Here is a 25,429-nt window from a genome sequence, read left to right as displayed (position 1 = left end):
CATAATTATGGCTAAGGGTTTGCTTACTTCCTTTGCTGCCTCCTTTAATATAACTGGATAGATCCCATCCACCCCGGGTGCCTTTCTTGTGTTTATCTTCAACAGTTTCTCCTCCACTTTACTCGCAGTTATTTCAAGATTCTGTAGCTTACTGCTAGAGTTGAATACACCTCTGGCATTCCCCTTGCTGAATAACTCCTCATGTGTGAATGTCGATGCAAAATATTCATTTAGTTTGTTAGCTACCTGAGCAGGATCATCAACAGTTGACCCATCAATATCAAGTGGACCAATCTGATTCATCCCCTTCCTTCTAGAGTTTACATAAGTAAAGAACTCTTTGCTGTTTTTCTTTGCATCCCTTGCCAAGGATTTCTCGTAATCTGCCTTCGCCTGCCTAACCTCCTTTGTAACTTGGTTGCATATCAACTTGTATCTATCATAGGCTTCTGTGTCATGTGTTAATTTGTAAGTATCCCATGCATTTTTCTTCTCTGCCATATGCCTCATTAGTTCATCTGACATCCATTTTGGCCTAAACCTTGAACAATATTTCTTAGTTGGTATGTAAAGCCTAGTAGCTTCCAAGATAAGTTCTTTGAATGCTTCCCATTTTGAATTTGCTGTTGGTAACATCATCAGTTGGTCCCACTGTATAGAATTTAAATACTGTCTCAGTCCATCGTAGTCGCCTTTACGGAAGCAATAACCCTTCCCTTTACCCCTAATGGTAGTTACCTCTTTCAGTAAATCCCACTTCAGCACACTGTGATCACTGCCACCTAGTGGTTCATTTATCTGCAGATTCTTAATGCATGAAGAATCACTGCTGATAATCAAATCAAGAGTATTACTCCCTCTAGTTGCCTCCCGAACATGCTGATGTAGAAAACAATCATCCAATAAATCCACAAAAGCCCTGCTAGTGTGTGAGTAACCAGCCCCCAAATTCCAGTCAATATCTGGGAAATTAAAATCTCCCATTATAAGACTCTCTGATTTACTGGCCCACTCTATTTCCCTGTACAGTTCCTTATTATACTCATCAGAGTCATTAGGCCTATAGCACACTCCTACTCTCAATTTTGATCTCCCAATGCTTATGTCACACCAAACTGACTCAACACTGCACTGTCCAGCGATGTCGACTGGCTTCACTTCCTTGGTTTTTATGTGTTTCTTAACTAATAGCATAACCCCTCCCCCCTTCCTATCCTGTCTATCCTTTCTATAGACGTTGTACTCCCCAAATTGCATTTCTGCATCCCTTATATCTGTGTGACACCACGTCTCTGATATCCCAACAATATCTGCCTTTGATGTTTTGAGCAATACCTCAAATTCATCAAATTTATTTACTAAACTCCTAGCATTGGTGTACACGCAAATATACCTGCACCTGTTTCTATTCTTAGCTACCCTAACACAACCCATGTGTTTACTTGTACTGCAATGGCTCCCAGCAGTCTCTGAAATACCATGCATCTTGTTTTTCAGGCTTCTGCTCATTCTAATAGAAGCAGTGCAAGAATCTCTTTCACCTCTGCCAGTGGCTACTGTCAATCTATTGGTCTTTGTCTCCCCCCAAGCTAGCAGTTTTCCGACCCACCTAACACTGCCTCGATAGCATCAGCAAATATTCTTGCACCCTTTCTATTTAAGTGTATCCCATCCCTGTAGAAGCAATCTCTCCTGTTAACAAATACAGTCCAGGCTGAAAAAAATTCTACCCCTTGAGCCTTGCACAATCTTTCCAGGGCCGAATTGATCGACAAGGCTCTCATCATATACTCCCTCCTATCGTGTCTGGGCAGAATTGCAGACACTTTCAAATTCAACCCTAATTCTCAGCTTTTGTTCAACAGTGACCTGTACTTGTTAAGTAATTCTGCCGGTCTCCTACTCTTAAATATTCTTGAATTAAGTACATTAATGAAACTAATATACTCTTATAAGCACTTTACACTTTTGAACCATTCTTTAGTAGTAAGATGTTTGCAAATTTAGGGATGTAATGCATAATGATGTTATTAACATGTATAATTTGCTTTTCTGTTCTTCATATGCTATCATTGCCACAGTTCTAGGCCTAATGTAGCCGAGTGGTCAGGAGTGGGTGTGCAGTAGTATGCACTCTTTGAGTGGACCGGAGTTCAAGCCCGTGACTGCTAAATATGACTAATGTTTGTAGTGATAATTTATTGCAAACTCAACTGATCTGGTGGTCGTGCCGGAGTATAAACAAGAACTTTTTTTTTTCTTGTTGAAATAAAATAAGTGATGCATGAGCATAGGAATGCCTTATACGTACCTTGGTTTTTACCACATATTTAATTATATTCTGCTTCTTTTCATTTTATTCCCAGTGTAAACAAGTGGGACTTCTACTGCCTCTGAAAACAGATATGTCACACGCTAGAATAAAAATCAATAAGTTTGGGACCTGACTTTGAAACTTGTTGAAACATGTTATCATCTAGAGATAGTATGACATGAATCTTCCATTTATTACAGTCAATCTGAATTAACATGTGTTGAATAGGTTTTTTGCCACATTTTAAAATAAGCGAATTTGCATAAAAGTTTTCTTCAAATTATTGCAACCATCGGGGATGTAATCATCTTACCCTATTTTCTTACCTAAGGAGATCACATTCTTGACAGTTATTCCAGCATATGAGGTGACTGCTTTGATGGATGATAGCAGCTTCCACTTGTTTACATTGGGAATAAAACAAAAAGAAATTACTATAAATATTTTAATATTTCAATTCCAGCCCAGTATTTAAAATATTTCAACTACATGTATTCATTGGCAAAACCATAAAATGGCTTAATATTCAAGGGAACAGAAGAAACAATTCCTCCAGGATTGTTTCTTCTGTTCCCTTCTCCTTGGTTGCCATGATTCTATTGTATTATTTATTTATTTTACATTTAGCGCTTTTTAACTGTTTCTAGTGCTGGTTCAGTACCATGCATCACAAAACTCTTTACTAAACTATCTATAGAAATAAAATTTGAAGCTTGCTCTTAATCATCTTTTAATTTAATTATTTCAATTTTCTAGTTATGTCTTTCCAAGTATTTGATAGTAGAACATTAGCTACTGTTCAACTACCAATGCTGAGTGATCTTCATACGGAAGTGGAAGGTAGCTCATGGATTCGAATGGAAGACTCTCTCATCCTGCCATCCCAAGTGTTGTTGGATAGTTCCAGGCATGGTATGAATATTCTAACATAACTGTTATTAATATGATACTAATTACTTTACTAAGGGTATTATAGTGGAGGCAAAACATCTAAAGTGGAAATGGGTGGGTCATATGAGAAAAGAAGATAATAGATGGAGTAAAGCTGTAACTGAATGGATACCAGTGAAAGGACATAAAAACAGAGGTTGACAAAACAGAGATGGTGTGACAAGTTGAAAGAGATACAAATTCAAACAGCACCAAAAACATATTTTTCAATGCAGGCATTGAAAAATATGTTTTTGGTGCTGTTTGAATTCCAAATTAAATTAGTAATTTTAGATTGTCTTGATGATAACAGTGTCATTTCTAAAGTGAACAGAAGAGTGAAAGAAAGATGGAAAAATAGAATATAGCATAAAGTACTGTTGTCATATTAACTGATTAACTGTTTTATCACTATGGATTCTCTAAAGTTTTTTTCCATTCTTATTATATCATGTCTAGTGAAATACTGCTAACTGTTTGTACATATTCCACACAGACTGGTCAAACTGTGGGGGCTAGACAATTTAAAAAAAATATTAAAAGAGGATTTCCATTATTTATATAGCCCTCATAACTAATGCAGTGGTTATAATCACCTGTACTCTCGCATTATGTGGAAAATTACTGAGTTCAAATCCCATCTTGCTGGCAAAACTTCTATAGGTCATTTCCACACCATGGTCAAGTCAGCCAGCCTTGGATGAGGTTGTTCATCCACAAAAAGAGATAACCCAACAAACATGGGAAATTGTCAAACCAAAGCATGCTATAGGAACTGGAGGGATATTTCAGTGCAGTAGTTGGAGGTGCATTATGGCCTTGCTGCCCTTGTGCCGCAATGCCCATAAACAAACAAACAAGCAGTAGTTGGAATAAAATCAAAATTCATTTGATTTTGATTTCAATTATGGAGAGACATTTGCTCTCACTGAATGTCTCCATGATCAGAATCAAATGATAATCCACAATTTTGATTTTACTTCAACTACTACAATTTCTATAGTATTATAATGTGTAGGGCAAGATCAGCTCAATTCTAGTAGTTAAAGGTAAACATAATAGTTTCTATGTTATTAAATGGATGTTTTACTTCCATACATTGTTTGGCTGAATTTAAACAAAATACATTATTTACAGTTCAGCATACAAAAACGGCCTCCGTAGCCAAGTGATCAGGAGCAGGAGTGCAGTAGCACACGCTCTTTGAGTAGACCGGGGTTCAAGCCCCTGACTGCTGAATATGGTCGATCTGCCAACCCGCACTGGACCAGCGTGGCAGATTATGGTCCATTTCCCTCAGCATGAATTGTTGAGGAGGCTTCCATCCTGCAGTGGGTTGATAATGGCTGCACTTTACCTTTTTTTTTTTTATACATTCACTAATATAGACTACCCATCACATGATGAGAAGCCAGTATGTTTTGAAACAGTTATCCTAGCAGTGTTTCAGATTTTTAAATGTTTAGTGAACTCATCTATTCAAGTGAGTCTGCTATAAATATTTTCATTAGCTGTTGTATGTAGTGTTGGTTCTACTGGCTAATGTGGTTGTTGCAAGTATTTCAAGCAAGCTTTTAAAATTTCAATCGACAATTACCTTCGGTTTAATGCTATATTTGCAAATAACACTATAATACACTAACATTGTATAAAAAATATTATGGGAATCCTGTTGTCTCGAAACTTTACTAGATGTGTTGGACAGACAACTTGTGTGATCGAGACCCGCTAATATTAGCAGGTCTCGATCACACAAGTCGTCTGTCCAACATGTATAATACACTAAAGGAAACAAACACCAGAATGCTAAAAAAGAGATCTAATTTTGACCAAAGTTTGTGATAATGTTAAGAGGGATTATAGGAATAAACTATTAAATTTTCAGGGAATTTGATTCAGTATTAAAAGAGATATAATGTTGTTTCAGAGCAAAGTCTGAAGTTGAAATTACTGTTTTTTCTTACATAAAAAAAATATAATTTAATCAATAACTTTTAATTTTTTTTAAAGTTTTTGATTATATTTATTGTATTGCTAGCTGAGAATAACACCAAGAATAAGACAATATGCCTAGAATAATAGCAAGAAGAATAAGACAAATTGCTCTGCATGTCCAACTGATGGATTCTGAGGATAGATATTTGACCTACAAGAAGGTAGAATGTTGTTCTATATTTCTGAATGAGAGATATCTACAATTCATCAGTGTTGGACTCAATGCAAAGAGGAAAGCACACGTGTTTGGAGGCCAAACAGGACTTTCAGGAGCACCAACAAAAAACTTGAATGAATGGAATGGTGTGAATATCCTCCAGTAGCCTATGAGATCATCAGATCTGTTCCCAGTTGAATATGTCTGGGAGATGATTAGAAGGTGCTTGACCACAAATCTGAAACCTGTATTTTCAATCCTTCAATTAGAGTTCAAGTGGAACAGGCTTGGAATGACATACTGCAAGACGACATCAAACCTCTTCAATGGAATACAGTGCCACAGTCAGCTACTTGTATTCAAGCATGCAGGGGATCACATCTGATATTAATTTTCAACATTGTAAACATTTTACATTGATATCTCAAATAAAACTTAATGTAATCTTTTGAAAATTTAATCATTTATTTCTATAATGCCTCTTAGCATTATCACCAACTTTGGTCTCTTTAAAAATTCAGTGCAGTATTTATATAGAGAAAGCACTCTGTAAAAATTTGGGAACATTTACTGCACTGAATTTTTTTGTTCTTTTCTTTTAAATAGGTGATATGCATAAAAGAATTCTCACCTAAAAAATGAGCATTCTAACTTTATTTTATTTATTTTAGGTTTGGTGAAAGTAGTATTTACAGCTTACAACAAAGTAGATGATTTTCTAAAGCCTGAACATTACATGATTCCACTTCAAAAGACTCAAGATGTTTTAATGGAAAATATAACACGGGTAGTCAATTCCAGAGTAATTGCTGTGTCATTGGGTAGGCGTGATATAGTTAGACTCAGTCAGCCTGCAGTTGTTACATTGAAACATCTAAGGGTAAGTATCAAAGCTACTTTTAAATTTTTACATGTGGAATTTTTCTCCTGTTTAGCATTCTTAATTGGCTCAAAATAAACGGAGAACTCAACAAATCTGTGTTAAATGGGGATCCTTTTTATCCTTCCATAAGAAATAATATAAACATTGACTGTCACATCTCAAAAATATGAAATTACACTTATTACCACTCCCTCCAGGATTGTTAAAAATTGATTTAAAACAAATCAGGTTCCTATGCATTCTACTGGACAGAAAACTGATCTGTTTAAATAAAGTTTTGGCAGTATTTTGAAGGGAGGGTAGTTGAGAAAAAGTCCAGTAGGCCAAAGAAAGTGATGAATGGGGACTGACAGTAGCAATACTACAAATTAGGGCCACCGTAGCCGAGTGGTCAGTTTCGTGGGTGCATATATACATGTGCTTTGAGAGACCACGGTTCAAGCCTGTGACTGCTAAATATGATGCTGTTTCTCGTATTCTGTGTACCTTGTGAACTCCTCTGATCGTGCAGTCGTCCCAGATTATAAACAGAAAATTTATTTATTAAACAGAAATTCTGGGTCTCCCCCACAAGATTCATGAACAAGCACCCCTACTCTTTAGGTGCCAAACCAGACCAACTGTTCAAACCTCTTGATCCTGCCCATTAGTTCATCATGGATCATGATGATGAACCAATCATCATGATCCATGATGAATCCAGGGTATATAGCTCATGTGACTGACAGGCATGTGGGTGCATATGTACACATACTTTGAGTGACCACGGTTCATACCAAACAGAAAATTTATTTATTAAACAGAAATTCTGGGTCTCCCCCACAAGATTCATGATTCATCATGGAAACCATGATGAATCCAGGGTATATAGCTCATGTGACCGTAATAGTCCATAAGTTTATATCTACACCACCATTATTAATTAAAACATTTGCAGTTTACAACCGTATGCCTTTGTACTTTAGTAAATATTGTAGTGGTTCCAATATCAATGCAATTTCTGACTGCCAAATTTTATAAGGTGATATTCTTTTCTTTAAATATAATAAATAATATTGCTAAGTATAATAAAGTTAAAATTTATATTAATATAATATATATATATTTCTTTTAGGAAGAAAATGTAACAAATCCTTTATGTGTATTTTGGGACTTTAATTTAAGGTAAGTGTAATTATTTTTCTTTAAAACTGCAAAAAAATTATCAAAACAATAATGTTCTTAAAAACTTTGTGATAAATCAAACAGTGGTAGACCTTGGCAGTTTTATTAATTTGGCAAGACTGATGTTGCTGCCTCCCTAAGACACAGCCACCCATGGCATGCCATTCATACCTCTGGCTAGTCCTGGTCACAAATAACTTTCTTACATATGATATATTAGTCATACCTCATCAATACATTGATGTTATTGATCAATAACACTAACATCAATTAACATTGATTTATATTCCTTCATCAATGCCATTGATGAAGAAATATAAAGCGTAATGTTTATATTTGCAGATAATACAAAGGTTCGCAGGATGGTTAAGAGTATGAATCAAGGCACACTACTACAACAAGACCTATAAAAATTGATCAGATGGGATGAAAAGTGCCAATTGTGGTTTGGTATTGTTAAATGCAAGGCAATGCATACAGGTAGTAGTGATCCTAGAATAATACACAAATTTGGTAGTACCACACTCAAGGTGGTGGAGAACAAAAAATACCTAGGAATAATTGAATTGTGGATAAATGTAGTCAGTTATAGTTTGGCATGAAATTCTTGGAGTAGTGCAGACAGGCTGCTAAGTCAACTGATGGATTTCTGTTAATGATATACAGCAGGGGTGACCAATAAGCCGATCGCGATCTACCAGTCGATCACGGCTTTAATTTTGGTCGATCGTGACAAATTTTAAATATATATAAAAAATAGATTAATCAAAATGTAAATATTATTATTATGCACCCCACTGCATACGCTTATTACAAAACAGGCTGCTGTAGCAGAATGGTCAGGCGCACAGGTGCATAAGTGCACGTGCCTTGAGTGACTGGGATTCGAGCCCATCACTACTAAATATGGTGCTGTTTCTTGTATTCTGTCTATTTTACGAACTCCTCTGACCGTTTGGTCGTCCTGGAGTATAAACAGAAAATTTATTTTATTTTAAATCTGTTGAACCATGTGACTACTCTTGTTGCCACGCAGCCACTAGGCTTGTCCAGTGAAAATAAACGCAATTACGTTGTGGAGGGCATAGTGTATGTGTCGAATTCTTATTTATTAATAACTGGACAGTACTTATACTTTAATTTAATAACCTTTGATTTAAAATTAATACTACGAAAAAGAGCAAAACATATCATTTTCATCAAGAGTGGGAACTAGAATACTTTTTTGTAATGATAAAAGAAAAATGTTGTTATTTGATCTGCAATGCTCCGTGGCTATACTCAAAAAAAGGAAATTTAGAAAGGTACTTCAATGCACTGATTAGTAGTATTTCTGCATAAATATCAATTTTTGGCAATGGCTAAGGATCTCAAAGAAAAAAAATCCAATCATTTTGCAAATATGCAAGGTCATTTGTAAAAATATCCTGTTTTTGAATTTAATAGTGAGAAATGTGTTTCTGAAATTGAGAAAGTTGTGGATGATTTTGAAACAATTGAAGACATTGTTCAAAATATTTCTTATCCATTTAATGTCGACTTAGATATGAAACAAATTGCAGAAAAATAATCGCTGAGATTTTTCACACGGAGGAAATATTACTTGAAAATGAAATTATTACATTGCGAAACGATATCTTCTTAAAAGCCAGATCATCAGAAGACTTTTGGAAATATGTTTGCCGAGAAAAGTACCCAGATGTAAAAAAAATGCAGTGATCTTTTAAATTCCTGTTTTGGTTCCACATATCTATGTGAAACGGCCTTTTCATATTTGAAACAAACAAAGACAAAGACTCGCTCTACTCTTACGGACTTGCATACAGAAGATTCTTTATGGTTGGCCTTATCACAGTATATCCCCAATTTTGAAAGCTTGACAGATGACATGAAGACACAAACTTTGCATAAATTAAAATTTTAAATATGTATGCATTCAAAATAAGAATTCCGAATTGTATTTAATTTTAAAATTTATAAACAACATTTTTCAATATGTGTTAATTAACTTTTTTTAACCATGTGCAATGAAATTCTTGAGATGGTAGATCGTGGCGCATTTTGAAGAAAAAAAGTAGATCACATCACAAATTAAGTTGGCCACCACTGATATACAGGACAAGATTGTGATTATCCCATTGTATAAGGCAATGGTTAGGTCACATCTTCAGTACTGCAGGTCTGGGAGCCTCATTTCAGGAAGGATGTGGATCTGTTGGAATGGGTGCAGAGAAGATCAAAAAATTAATCAGTAGCACAAATGGGTGTCTTTAACAAGAAAGAATTCAGTTATTCAAATACTAGTTTTCAGTGGCACCTGGTGACTAGTTTTCAGTGGCACCTGAAATCTAGTCACCTGTGAGCAAGCTTGATTGAAGTGTTTAAGGCTTTAAATTGATTGGGTAAACTAAATCTGGTGGTATCCTTACTCTTGAACAACACACATAAGGGGACATAAATTTATATTTAAAATGGATGGTTGCATCGTTTTTCAATATAAATTTATGCAAAAATTTGCTTTCAGCCAGAGAGTAATTGATTGTTGGAACAAACTTCTATCTGATGTTATGGAAGTTTGATTACATCATTCATTTCTACTACATGCCACTTGGCTTTTCATTCAGGTTCAACACATTTATTCATCACTTGACACGAGGTTGCTAAATTGAGGATTGAACCAAATAGTTCCAAAACCAGTCACAAGAGTGCCTTAGTTCTTAATGACTAACTGATTCAAATTCCTAGTAATATTATTCAATTATTAAAACTGATATTAGTAATTTTAGGTCAACTTGTGGATAAATGTAATCAGTTATGCTCTAACTTTTATCACTGTCACAGGAGGATCTAAAGTGTTCCCAGACAAGCAAAAATAGAAAAACATGATGCAGAGTAATATTTTCTCAAACTATTGCAAACTTCATTTTTAATTGTTGATGCTTTACTGTTATGAAAAATATTTTCTAAATAATCACTGCTAATTTTATTTTATAGGGAATGGTCAGAAAAAGGCTGCTGGCTACAGAGTTTTAACAGGACACACACTGTTTGTGCATGTGATCATTTGACTAACTTTGCTGTGATTGCAGAACTCAGAGAAATGCAGGTACACTTTGATTTGTGAACACTGGAAATTTGCTGTATATGTTATAAATGCTAAATATTATTGATGTAATCACTTCCAAATTAGACATTGTTGATTAAGAGTAACTTGTTAGTAATTGCCAGTGCTATTGTTCAATAAGTAGTTGTGTGCTGACAGAACTTCTTTCTTTAAACACTAATACAGTGGCCAGTTTTGATTACATTTCATTAATTTTTTGATACTATAATCATTCAGGTAAAGCACTCAGAAATAATAAAAACAGTTCTAATCAATTAAGTCAGTTAAAAATCTATATATAAATTAAATAATAATTTTACCTTGGTTACAACAACATTTCAAAATTGCATAACACTGCTGTAATGTTGAACTTTACAGTGAACTGACTAGTATATACCTTAGAACGTGTGAAACATTCACCCATTGTCTGTGAGTGTTGTATTTCGAATAGTAATCTACGGATGGTGCAGTGATGATGAACCATTTCTAGCCTTTGCCAAAAATAAGCTGAGACAGAAATGTAACAATTCATGCATGTTGTGGAAAAAAATATTGACAAAATTTAGTAAATAGTTTTATCGATATTATAAGTAGGTAACAATACATGAAAATTTCTAAATGAGAATTTTGTTGCTGTTTATTACAGGAAATCTTGTCTGACAAATCTGATCAGCTACAGTGAGATAGTCACAGTAGCTAATCAGAACCATATGGAACTAGATGCAAGAGATAATTTTGAAATCATAGATTAGATTTCAGTAGAGCTATTGTTCCATATGAATGACTGCTGTACACATAGGAACAGTGTGGCATTAGGGGCAAGTTGCTGCTATGGATAAAGGGAGATTTTAATGGCCAAAGCTTTTTATGGACTGATGTTATCAGTGGAGTCCCTCTGGATTCAGTGTTGAACCCTTGAGGTTTTCAATATTTATTAATGAATAATGATAAAGGCATATCAAGTTTAATGTCTTTACTCATGACACAAATGTGAGGAGGGAGTTAATGGCAGTGCCCAGCGTATTACTGCAACCAGATCTGGATAAATTAGGCAGACGGGCTTAGAAGGGTAATTGAAGTTTAACATTGATAAACATGGTAAACTAAATGCTGTTCACATCCTTACTCTTTTTTGGATGACACATATAAGGGGATTTCTGTTCTGCAAGCTGCAGTAAAATTAGGCACTTGTGAGCAGATGACTGTGGAATTTAAGGCTTAATGGGCTCAGTAAGCTAAATGCTGATGGCATCCTTCCTATTGTTCAGACAACACACATGGGGTGGCATAAATTTAAAATGAGGAAGGATAGTTACGGGAGTGCAGAAATTTGCTCTGTCAACGAATAGTTGATTGTAGGAACAAACTTCCGTGCAAGTGGGTAGTTTGAATAAATTTAATGAAGAATTAGAATAAATTTAATGAAAAATTATTGAAGGGGATAGATAAGTGATGTGGGAGGGTTTTTTTTTTTTTTTTTTTTTGCTGATGCTGTATAAGCTTGCTTCCTTGCATTGATCACTTGCCACTAATACTAAATGCAAGACTTGGATAAATTAGGCAGACAGGTCGAAAAGGGGTAATTGAAGTTTAATATTGATAAACATGGTAAACTAAATGCTGTTCACATCCTTACTCTTTCTTGGATGACACATATAAGGGGATTTCAGTTCTGCAAATTGCAGTGAAATTAGGCACTTGTGAGCAGATCTGACTGTGGTATTTAAGGCTTAATGGACACAGTAATCTAAATGCTGATGGCATCCTTCCTATTGTTCAGACAACACACATCGGGTGGCATAAATTTAAAGTGAAGAAGGATGGTTATGGGAGTGCAGAAATTAGCTCTGCCAACGAATAGTTGATTGTTGGAACAAACATTTGAGGAAATCAAGAGCCAACTCAGTGTTGTTATGGGCCTACATGAGAGCTTGAAGGACAGGGTGGATGCCCTTGAAGGATTTAAATTGAGGGGCCAATCAAGCTCTCAGCTGCCCACATCAATGCCAGAGCTTGCACTCGAACATCATGCAACACAGCAGCAACCCCCAAGGCAGAATGCACTGGTCCCAAAGGAACTAGTTTTTGTCGGTGACTCTATTGTCAGGGAACATATTGTGCAAAAAGGATAGGTGGAACAGGACCAGGGTATGTCTGCCAGGGGCAAAGGTTGATGACATTGTAGAGCAGATATCATCTTTTAAGGGCAGAAAAGGAGATACTGTTGTACATGTTGCCACTAATGATATTAAGAATAGGGGACCAGCGGAATTACTTAACAAGTACAGGTCAATGTTGAAAAAAAGCCGTGAGTTAGGGTTGAATTTGAAAGTGTCTGCAATTCTGCCCAGACACGATAGGAGGGAGTATATGATGAGAGCTTTGTCAATCAATTCGGCCCTGGAGAGATAAAATTTTTCTATCTCTCCAGAGATAGAATCAAGGGGTAGAATTTTTCTCAGCCTGGTCTGTGCTTGATAACAGGAGAGATTGCTTCTACAGGGATGGGATACACTTAAATAGAAAGGGTGCAAGAATATTTACGATGCTATCAAAGCAGAGTTAGGTGGGTCGGAAACCTGCTAGCTGGGGGGGGATTCAGACTAAAGATAAACAGTAGCCGCTGGCAGAGGTGAAAGTGACTCTTGCATTGCTTCTATTGAAATGAGCAGCAGCCTGAAAAACAAGGTGCAGGGGATTCCAGAGACTGCTGGGAGTCATTGCGGAACAAGTAAATACATGCACTGTGTTAGGGTAGTTAAAAATAGAGACAGGTGCATGTATACTTGTGTGTACACCAATGGTAGGAGTTTGGTAAATAAATTAGATGTGTTGGTCAAAACTTCAAAGGCAGATATTGTTGGGATAACAAAGACGTGGTGTCACACAGATATAAGGAATACAGAGCTGGAATTTGGGGAGTACAATGCATACAGGAAGGATAGACAGGATAGGAAGGGAGGAGGGGTTATGCTATTGGTTTAGAAACACATAAAATCCAAGGAAATACAGCCAGTCGACATGGCTAGACAGTGTAGTGTTGAGTTAGTTTGGTGTGACGTAAGCACTGGGAAAGCAAAATTGAGAGTAGGAGTATGTTATAGGCCTAATGACTCTGATGAATATAATAAACAACTGTACAGAAAAATAGAGTGGACCAGTAAATCAGTGTCTTATAATGGGGGATTTTAATTTCCCAGATATTGGCTGGAATTTGTGTGTTGGTCATTCACACACTAGCAAGGCTTTCGTGGATTTATTAGATGATTGTTTTCATGTTCAGAGGCAACTAGAAGGAGTAATACTCTTGATCTGATTATCATTAGCGATTCTTCATGGTTTAAAAATCTGCAGATAAAGGAACCACTAGGTGGCAGTGATCACAGTGTGCTGAAGAGGAATTTACTCAAAGAGGCAACTTCCATCAGGGGTAAAGGGAAGGGTTTTTGTTTTCATAAAGGTGAATACAGTGGTCTGAGACAGTATTTAAATTCTATACAGTGGGACCAACTGATGATGTTACCAACATCAAATTCAAAATGGGAAGCATTCAAAGAATTAATCTTGGAAGCTACTAGGCTTTTCATACCAACTAAGAAATATTGTTCAAGATTTAGGCCTAAATGGATGTCAGATGAACTAATTAGACATGTAGCAGAGAATAAAAATGCATGAGATACATATAAATTAACAGGTGACACGGAAGCCTATGATAGATATAATCTGGTCTGTAACCAAGTCACAAAGGAGGTTAGGCAGGCAAAGGCAGATTACGAGAAACCTTTGGCAAAGAATGCAAAGAAAAACAGCACAGAGTTCTTTACTTATGTAAACTCTAGAAGGAAGGGGATGAATCAGATTGGTCCACTTGATATCGATGGTTCAACTGTTGACGATCCTGCTCAGGTAGCTAACAAACTAAATGAATATTTTTCATCTACATTCAAACATGAGGAGTTATTCAGGTAGGGGAATGCCAGAGGTGTATTCAACTCTGGCAGAAGCTAGATAATCTTGTAATAACTGAGAGTAAAGTGGAGGAGAAATTGCAGAAGATAAAATAAGAAAGGCACCTGGGGTGGATGGAATCTATCCAATTATATCAAAGGAGGCAGCAAAGTAAGTAAGCAAACCCTTAGCCATAATTATGAGAGCTTTCTTGGACTCAGGGGAGATACCCATGGACTGGAGATGTGCAAATGCGACTCCGATCCACAAAAGAGGATCAAAGGTAGACACAGGTAATTACAGACCTGGTAGTTTAACTACTGTTCCAGGGAAATTAATGGAGGCACTGGTCAAAGAAGCATTGCAGGATCATCTAGACAAGACTTCAGTTATAGCTCGGACACAGCATGGATTTGTTAAGGCGAAGTCTTGTCTAACCAGTTTGATTGGATACTATGATGTAGTCACAAAGGAACTGGATGCAAAGAATAATTTTGATATCATATATTTGGATTTTAGAAAGGCTTTTGATACTGTTGTACATGGAAGACTGCTGCACAAATTGGAGCAGTGTGGCATTGGAAGCAAATTGCTGCTATGGATAAAGGGGTGGTTGGGAAGAAGACAGAGAGTGGTAATCAGTGGACACTGCATCGTGGACTAATGTTATTAGTGGAGTCCCCCAGGGTTCAGTGTTGGGTACATTGTTGTTTTCTGTTTTTATTAATGATATTGATGATGGTATATCAGGCTTAATGCCCAAGTTTGCAGATGATATGAAAATCAGTAGGGTTGTTAATGACACTAATGACAGTACGCTGCTGCAACAGGATCTAGAAAAGTTGAGCAGGTGGGCTGGGAGGTGGCAACTGAAATTTAATATTGACAAATATAAAGTACTGCATATGGGAAGCAGTAACCCCAGAGTAACGTACCAACTATGTGGTACTACACTGACAGTTGTAGAAAGTGGAAAGGACCTGGGGGTAATTGTGTAGGCAGATATAAAGTTTTCTGAATAGTGCAGACAGTCTGCAAGAGTAGCTCGTGGTGTCTTGTCAATGATATACAGGAATATTTGTAGCAGGGATAAGGAGATGATTATTTCCTTGTATAAGGCAATGGTCAGGCCACACCTTGAGTACTGAATGCAGGTCTGGAGGCCTCATTTTAAGAAGGATGTAGAACTGTTGGAACAAGTACAGAGAAGGGCAACAAGATTAGTGAATGGAACAAAGGATTGCTCTTACAAAGAAAGGCTTAAGTTTGGCAAATTACTGTCTGGACACTAGGCACCTGCGAGGTGATCTGATTGAGGTGTATAAAGCTATGAATGGTTTGAGCATGCTCAATGCTGATGAGATTGTTCCTCTTGCTCAAAATAATTGCCTGAGAGGGCATAAATTAAAATTGAAGAAAGACAGTTGTAGGATAGATGTGTGAAAGTTTGCGTTTAGCCAGTGGGTGGTTGATTGCTGGAACAAACTTCCATCTGTCATTGTAGAAGTTAATAGCTTAAATAAATTCAAGGCAGAATTTGACAAACATTTGGAGCAAGTGGATGAGTGAAATGAGAAGGGTGTGTGTGTGTTTTTTTTTTTTTTTTTTTTTCTGGCTGATGCTATATAAGCTTGCTTTCTTGCATCATGTGCCTTTTGCTAATGCTAAACATCCGTGCAAGTGGGTAGTTTGAATAAATTTAATGAAGAATTAGAATAAATTTAATTAAAAATTATTGAAAGGGATGGATAAGTGATGTGGGAGGGTTTTTTTTTTTTTTTTTATGCCATAGTTCTCTGAGGGTTTGGGTGCTAGGAAAGTTCATGGGATCTGACAATGGGTACAGGAATTTTTATAGCAGGGACAAAGACGTAATTATCTCATTGCATATGGTATATAGTATATCTAATTGCATATAAACATTAATAAAGTGTCCAGTTTTGATTACATTTCATCAAGATGTGGCCTAACAATTGCCATATGCAATGGTTGGGCCACATCTTGAATACCAAATATAGGTTTTGAAGCTAATTTTAAGGATGTAGATATGTTGGAAAGGGTGAAGAAAAGAGCAACAAAATTAGTCAAGGGCACAAAAAGGGTCTTACCAAGAAAGTAATGAGTTCTGTTAATTACAGCATCTGTAAACGAGACCTGGCTGACATGTTTAAGGCTTTAAATGAATTGAGTAAACTGTATGTTGATAGCATCCTTTTATCTTTCTCAGATGACACACATAAGGGAACATAAATTAGAAAATGACAGGTGCAGGATAGAAGTCAAAAATTTGTTTTCAGCCACAAAGTAAATGATTGTTGGAACAAACTTCTGCCTGGAGTTGGAAATGGGTAGTTTAAATAAATTTAAAGAAGAAATTAGACAAATAAAGTGGGTAATAGTTTTTTTTTGTCTGAATCTGTATAAGCATGCTTCCTTGCATCATTGTGCTGCTACTAATAATAAATACTTTACAAAGCTGAGATTATGCAGTAAACAGTTCACTATTGCTCAAGATAACATAGGTAACTTATCATCCACAAGCAACTTATGAAAGGTCATTCATTATGAAAAAAGCAGGCAGGGACTTTTTTACATTTCACCAATTTTGAAATCATTGCACAGTACCTCATTAGCCTATCAGTAATGCCAATTCTTTCCTCGCTCTGTACACTGAAGTTCTTGAGATGCCTATAAATTCAACAATTAATTCAACATTTTATGAAATTGCTTCTCGTGATAGGGTTCTACTAATTTGCTGTAAATATTCATAAATTTCTTCAGTTAACTATATGCTGCTTCCTGGGAATGTTCACATCTGGTAAGAACAGAACTGTGATTTCTGTACTAAAATTAACTTCATTGATAGAAACATAAAACATTGGGGTTAACAATATCATTCAGTTATAATGTAAAGAATATCATGGGTCCCCCAATGATGTTATAACTAGATCTGACTGTATGTGGATTGTAAAAGTAAAATATCACTTTCATATTATTAATTAGTTCAAAAAAATCAGTATGGTAACCTAAGTGGTTGTGTGGGTAGTTTTCACACCACTACTTTTTCAAAAGGCTATAATTCTGCAGCTGGTAGATACATCTTATTGAAACTTTTTTTAATAGTGAGTAATAAGATCTGATTGAGGTGTATAAGGCCTTGAATGAATTGAGCACGCTGAATTCTGATGGGATCCTTCCACTTGTTCAGATTACGAACCTAAGGGGGCATAAATTCAAATTAAGAAAAGACAGATGTAGAATTGATGTGCGGAAATTTGCCTTTAGCCAGTGGGTGGTTAATTGCTGGAACAAACTTCCATCTGTTGTTGTGGAAGTTGATAGGTTGAATAAATTTAAGGAGGAACTGGACAGGCATTTGGAGGGAATGGTGTGATTTTTTTTTTTTTTTTTTTTTTTGGCTGATGCTGCATAAGCTCATACACTTGCTTTCTTGCATCACATGCCACCACTACTACTACTACTATATGAGAGAGATGCCATCTTCTGTAACACTGGGTACACAAGTGTGTGGATCAAATAAACATATTCTCAATGAATGAGTAAATAAACATTTTGTTTATTTACTCATTCATTGAGCAGACTCAATGAATGTGTACTCAGTGCCAAAGATGAAAACAATTGAAATCTCTTTTTGTAGACCATCTGTGTTAAAATGACCCAGAAATTGTGATATTTTCTCATTTCACCATCATCACATATGATGGCTTTGTAGCATTTGCAGTTTACATGGTTTTTTAAGCTCAACTCTTTTCTCAAAATTCTCCACATGCAATGTTGGAGTATTGTGAGTTAACAACTAGTTTGGTATGTTGATTTTCTAGGAAATTTTGAACAAAAGTTATGTTAATATTTTCTACAGTGGTCTTTCAACTAGTGTGGCCTATAGCAAAGAACAACCATATGAACAGAATTTTTTGATGGTTGTAAATGGAATGTCTACTGGGAACCGTATTTCATATGGTATGACGAAACTTTGTTGAACTTGCATTGGCCTTTGTTGAGACAGAAAAATGCACTAAGTTCATTCTACTACACTGAAAATTACCACCTTGTTGTTTACCAACTACTTCAAAACTCATAACTACTAGTTACTAATAAAAATTTTAAGATGATGTTTATAAGTTGAAAATGCATAATGTTATTAACTTACCAAGTTGAGCAGGTATTTTTGAATCCTCTATTTTAACTACCACTATTTATTGCTGTTGCTGTCATTTATTATATTTTATTATCAAATATTCCTCAGTCGTTTCAAATTAGGTTTAATATCTGATTAATTCATTTGTTCTACCCACCACTTTCTATAATTTTGTTTTAGTTAATGTTTATTCATGGTAAAAACTGGTGAAATTTTTGAGTTCTTAAATTTGTTTTATTATAAAAAGACACCTCTTCCTTTTTTTTTTTTTTTTAATAGATTCCTGTATCACAGCATGAATTCCTGAGAGCAGTAATTTCTGTTGGATGTGCTATTTCTCTTGTGTGCTTGTTGGTTACCCTGATTGTATTACATCTGCTTAGGTAATTTTCATTCTTTAAAGTAATTAATCAAATAAAATATAAAAAATATGCAAAGAAAAACATAAGATTATAAAGTGTGGAAAATCATATGCAAAACTCGCAAATGCAGATAATAAACATTTCTGCAGGTTGCATAAGCCACATGCAAACTGCTGTCCATGTTGGGAATAGACGTGCGGAAATTTGCCTTCAGCTGTGTGGTTGTTGAAACAAATGTTTAGAGGGAATGGATGTGTGAAATGGTGGGGGTTTTTTTTTTTTTGCTGATGCTACATAAGCTTGCTTTCTTGCATCACATGCCTCTACTACTACTACAGTTTTTTTTTTAACATCATAGCAAGGTGTGATGAAATTCTTCAGGGAGTGAGCTAATATTTGGGAAATGAAGCTTGCCAGCTGTTTGGATGAATTGCCTTCATAATAGTTTCCTCTCCTTGGCATTGTGTACACCAGTACACTGTGCCAATTACTGGAAGCATTTCTGATAGGCTTCTTTTGAAATTGCTAATAGTTTCTGTGTCATACTCTAAATAATTTCCTCAGTCACTACAAATCTGTGACCTTGTGGCTTTAAGCTGGGAAAAAAAATCACAGGGTGTGCTAAATCCAGTATGATGAATGGGGAACCACAGTGATAGAGTGCTTTGCAAGAAATTCTTGTGGAATGTAGTGAGTGCAGGGACATTGTTATGATGCAAGCACCAATTCCCTGAAGCTCATTCTTCTGGCCATTTTCTCTGAACAGCATCAATACTAATTTCACTAGCAACTTCATGGATAGTTAAATGATGACCACTTCCAATCAGATCATCAGGGTGAACAATTAAGTCATTGTTTTTGAATTTTAAGAACATCCAGAATGAGGACCATCTTTGAGCATCCCTTTTAAACCCTGTGAACTGCTGAAAAGTCCTAAGATGACTCAGAAATAGCATCTTTTTTGAGAGCTGTTTTTAATTAATATTTTGTGGATTTCTGTTACACTTTTCTCTAAGTTGAAAAAAAAAAAAAAAAAAAAATGATATGCAAATTCACCACTCAGTAAAATCACTCTTTTTTAAAATGCAACGAAACGTGTTGCATTTTAAAATAAGTGATTTTACTAAATGGTGAATTTGCATCAAATTTTTTTTTGTTCTATTTTTTTGTCTAGTTGCAGCACATATTCAGACTGGTTTGGAAGGGAGTGGGGAATTACAGAATTCAGAAGAATAGGCCCATGGAAGCATCTACAGAATATTGGGTGTGCCAATATTATTGAATAATAGTTTATAACAGATATTCCGAACCTCTGTAACCTGAGTACTACTACTACTGAAAAAAATACTTTTTTTGTATCCTCAAATTTTGTCTAGTACAATAAATGTTTCTTATTACTGTTTTTTCATGCATATCACTTTGAAACAGTGCACTTACTACCAAAGGCTAAGTGCATTTGTGTTGAATAAATTTTTAACTTTATGTTTTTTTTTTTTTTTTTCCTTTCTAGGAGTTTGAAATCAGATGGCATAACAGTTCACAGGAACCTCTTCCTGTGTCTTTTCCTCTCTGAAGCCATTTTTCTAGGTGGTATTGATCAGACCCATCACAGCGTTGCTTGCTCTATTGTGGCTGGATTTCTTCATTACTTCTTACTCTCAACATTTGCATGGCTATTTTTTGAAGGATTTCAACTGTACATTATACTAATAGAAATATTTGATATTGAGAAGAAAAGATGGAGGTGGTACTGTTTTCTATCATACAGCATTCCTGGTATTATTGTAGGGGTAGCTGCAATTATTGATCCTTACAGCTATGGAACAAAGCAGTACTGCTGGTTGCAGGCTGATAACTATTTTATTTTTAGTTTTGTTGGACCTGCTGCTGGAATACTTTTTGTAAGTACCTATTTTACTTAGTAGACTCTTATATTAATTGGTGAACTTTGTTGCAAAAAGTTTTTTCATACTGGCTGCATAGCTATTGAAATCAATATTTTTATTTATGGGTACTATTCCCATTTTTATTAATAAAGTTACATACCATTGACATTATTATCAACTACTTTTTTTGTGTTTATTTTATTTCTAAGTTCTGTTGAAATGGTTTTTATAGTTATAATCTGGTCTATACTTCTTCCTGTTAATCTGAAGAAAACACATTACTAACATTGGCAGACCTTAGATGAGAAAGTGCTATTAGAGTGGATACATTGGTGAATGTTGTACAGAAATTAATATATTAAAAAATAATAATAAAGCAATTTTAAATAAAGGAGACTGTTTCATTCTCCATTATTTTAATATTAATTTTTTAATAAAGTTTATTGTGTCAAAAAAGTTACATAAGCAGGTACATTAGTGAATTTTGCACTCAAACAGTGAGAGATCTAATTTCTTTACAGTGAATTTTAACAAAATAATAATGCTAAAAATCAAAATAATTCAATGAATCCTTTTTTTTTGTTTATTTATTTATTTATTTTTTGAACAATGCCTGGGACACAATTCTGAATAACTACCCTCAACCAAGGGCAGTTATTCAGAATTATGTCCTTCCTTCCTTCCCCAACACCTCTGTTTTCATAGTCCATTGGACCTTCCCATGTAAATAAGTGACTTAGACCAGCAAATATAAGAAAGGCATATGAGCCACATAAGTTAATAGTTCTCACAGGGCACATAGAGCCAAGCTGACTGATTTTGAGAAAGGCATTATTGTCAGATATCAAATTACTGGCATATCAGTTTGCACAACTGCTGATACTTTACATCATTTAGAGTTGACTGTTGGCATTGTGATGTTATCGTGAAATGGAAGCATGACAGTACCATCACCATCTAGCAGCTCACAAAGGCCATGGAAGTTCATTCCACATGACTAGAGGATACTTGAAAGGCTAGTATAACAATCTCATCAAACATCTCTGCATAACATCAACCAGAAGTTTAAGGCATCAATAAGCCAGCAGGTAATTGATTGGTGGAACAGGCTTTCATCTTTTGTTGTGGAAGTTGATAGCCTAAATAAATTTAAGGCAAAGCTGGACAGGCAATTTGGAACAAATGGGAGGTTTTTTTTTGGCTGATGCTGCATAAGCTTGCTTTCTTGCATCGTATGCCTCTACTAATGCTAATAAGGATCGAGGTCTGTACAAACACACTACATACAGGTTTCAGTTTTAGTTTTCATGGGAAACTGGCAGCACATAAGAAAGACATCAACCACGATCAGCAGTCTTGCTTTGTGTGGTGCAACAAACACTATAATTAGTCCAGAGAATGGTAGAAATTGGTTCTATGGAGTGATGAATCTCATAACACCCTATTCAACTGAACTCGGTTCAACTAAACCCAGTACTGGAGGAAAGGGACTTGGGTGTTACGATACGGTCAGACATGAAATTCTCTGAGCATTGTAAACAGGTTGCAAGGAAGGCCCATGGTGTCCTATCGATGATCTATCGAACTTTTGCAAGTAGAGATAGGGATGTGATAATTCCATTATATAAGGCTTTTGTTAGACCACACTTGGAATACTGTGTTCAAGTATGGAGACCGCACCTAAAGAAAGACATAGAGCTTCTTGAAAGGGTGCAAAGACAGGTAACTCGCCTGGTGAGATCGGCAAAAGGGCATCCTTATGAAGAAAGACTTTGAATATGTGGGTTGCAGAGTTTGGAAACTAGACACCTTAGAGGAGATTTGATTGAGGTGTTTAAGGCTCTGAGAGACATCAGTAAAATGAATGAGGATGAAATTTTCAAGATTATAAATGATGCTAGAACTAGGGGACATAAATTCAAGTTACGGGGGAAATGTTTAGATTAGACTGCAGGAAGTTTTATTTTAGCCAGCGAGTTATAAATTACTGGAATAAGTTGCCTACATGGGTGGTAGAGGCTGACAGTTTGGGGAAATTCAAAGGTCATCTGGATAGTACCTTCGGGTGAGGGAAGCGCATAGGATGATAGGTTTAAATTTCTTTTTCTTTTATTAATTATTATTGTTATTATTTTTTTTTTTATCATTGTTTTATTCGGGGGTTTTTTGGCTGGTGCAGCATAAGCCATAGGCCTTCTTGCACCATGTGGCCATTACTAATACTAATAGGTGGGTGGATGTAGAGGATGCCTGGAAAATATCTGCTGCTGGAAGGCATTGTGTCAACAATGAAGCATGAGCCAATGCTTACCTTAACATTTTGAATAATTTCATGCTCCCTGTGATCTGGTAGTTCTTTGGTACAGAACCAGGTTTATTTCAACAGGATAATGTTCCATGCCATACTGCGGTGATGCTGGAGAATATGAATATACAAAAGTTTAAATGGCTAGCACAAGCTATAAGGTGAAGTGAAACATCAAGTGAGGGCCAGACCAATACAGCTTACATCAGTAACTCAAATGATCAGTTCTGTAGCAGGAATGGAGGGCTATACCCACTGCAGGATTTTTCATTGGTGGAAAGCCTACCAAAAAGAGAGTGTGTCACGGTGGCCAAAGGGGAAATGGCATGCTATTGGAGTGAGTTGCACAGTGATGTCAATGCAAAATTGACATGTGTCATATATCTTTTGGAGGGTAGTGTATGTCATATGAATTTGCATCATTAAATTCCTTAATTCTTGAACCCTTCTGACTTTGCAACTGAGATAGGTGCCTCAGTCAACTACACCCACATCCTATCTCTGGAAAAATGCACACTTTTTCACTGTGGCAAGTGCTTTTAAATTGCAGTGATAATGTAATTTATTTTCATTCATGTTGTTGCAAATATCTATTTTTGATTTATATGAATACAGTAAAAGCTTGTTAATACAAACTCGGTTTATACAAAGTACTCGTTTATATGAAGCACATACCATTCCCCTGCAAAAGGATAGGCCTTTCTATGTAAATATATTCATTTATTACAAAATTCGGTTAATATGTATTACAAAGTTCTTTTTCACCCCATGAGAAATAAATATTGTCATTTTGTATGTTTAATACAAATCTTGGCAGAGCGATCTGCTTATTGCCCCCAGCCACCTGGCTCCCTACTTCCAAAAGGATGGCACTGACTTGTTAGAAATTAGTTTTGTGTAAACAAAAGCAGTTTATGGTAGCTACGTCAAATGCACTTAGAAAAACATCTTTCTGAAGGATGAGTTGTTAAATTAACAAAAGAATAAAAAGTTTTTCTAAGTTGTTTACATGCACTCCCTCGCTCTCCGCAAGAATTAGGTCAGTTGCAATTGTTACCCCAGTTCAAAGAGTCTTTTGCTATCGTGTACAGCAATCTATTTTTTGTGCCATTTTATCTGATCTGATGTCTTTTTCAGAACTTAAATTAATTTAAAATTTGTTTATATTAAATCTTATCTAGCAGTGCTATGGCGACAAACCATAGACGGACAGAATTAAACCCTGAAATTAAACTAAAAATTATACAAGAGGCTGATAGGATGGAAAGAAGCAAAACGGACATTGCAAAGGAATACAGTATCCCTTAGGAATTCAGTATCTACAATACTGAAAAGCCAAAAAAGACTTGAAGAAGTGCGTGACACTGGAGCAGCGATGAAAAACAGGAAGCGAATTTGTGGTGCAAAACACGAGGAACTTGAAACAAAACTTTTCGAGTAGTACTAACAAATGCGTGCATCTAATTTGCCAATATTAGGTCCAATTTTGCAAGAAAAGGCAAATTATCTAGCTCAGCAACATGGGATTAGTGACGTCAAATGTAGCAGTGGCTGGCTCCAAAGATTTAAAGACAGGAATAACTTGGTTTCACAAAATTTTTGCAATGAGTCTGGATTAGTCAACAAAGAAAAGGCTAGACTGGTTGTTGTGTTCTGTGTGGTCCATCCTTGAAAAATATGAGGCAAAGGATATTTTTATTCTTGACGAAACAGGTAAGTTTTCCAAGCCAAGATGTTTTAAAGCAGTTAACCAACTTCCCTGTGATTATGCGGCCAATAGAAGTGCTTAGCTTACAGTCAAAATTTTTCAGTCTTGGTTATCAAAATTGGACAGAAGAATTGCTTCAAAAAAAAGGAACATTTTGATGATTCTAGACCGTTGTACAGCACATTCTGCCAAGACACTTAAGTTGACAAATATACAGCTGTTGTTTTTATCCCCCAATACCACCAGTTTAATGCAACCACTGGATCAAGGCATTATTTATAACCTCAAGAGAGCATATAGAGCCCACCTGATAAAGTGCTTGATTTGCAACATAGAAGGAGGGAATAATTTGCAGCCAAATTAGAATGTCTTGGATGCTATCTGTAATCTTGTTATTGCTTGGGAAAGTATTACATTAAGTGTAATAATCAACTGCTTCAGAAAGAGTGGCTTTGGAGAGAACATCATCGAAAAACATGGATGATGAAGTTGCTACCACTGCAATGCCAAAACCA

At 35.8% G+C, this 25,429-nt stretch overlaps 1 protein-coding gene across 1 annotated transcript in view; it reads left to right on the top strand.

Annotated features, from left to right (window-relative positions):
* Positions 1-25,429, top strand: part of LOC150086227 (latrophilin Cirl-like) — a 90,168-nt gene that overhangs the window by 40,642 nt on the left and 24,097 nt on the right. The window contains exons 9-14 of the mRNA XM_090373781.1: positions 3,071-3,226; positions 6,068-6,276; positions 7,394-7,443; positions 10,438-10,549; positions 18,933-19,036; positions 20,526-20,916. Of these exons, the coding sequence (XP_090229907.1) occupies positions 3,071-3,226; positions 6,068-6,276; positions 7,394-7,443; positions 10,438-10,549; positions 18,933-19,036; positions 20,526-20,916 (1,022 nt within the window). The remainder of the gene's footprint in view (positions 1-3,070; positions 3,227-6,067; positions 6,277-7,393; positions 7,444-10,437; positions 10,550-18,932; positions 19,037-20,525; positions 20,917-25,429) is intronic.

Source organism: Mastigoproctus giganteus, chromosome 5, assembly GCF_048544385.1.
Source record: "Mastigoproctus giganteus isolate SK-2022 chromosome 5, ASM4854438v1, whole genome shotgun sequence".
Taxonomy (NCBI): domain Eukaryota; kingdom Metazoa; phylum Arthropoda; class Arachnida; order Uropygi; family Thelyphonidae; genus Mastigoproctus; species Mastigoproctus giganteus.
Note: the sequence above shows the minus strand (reverse complement) of the source record. Positions and strands in the feature narration are given on the sequence as shown.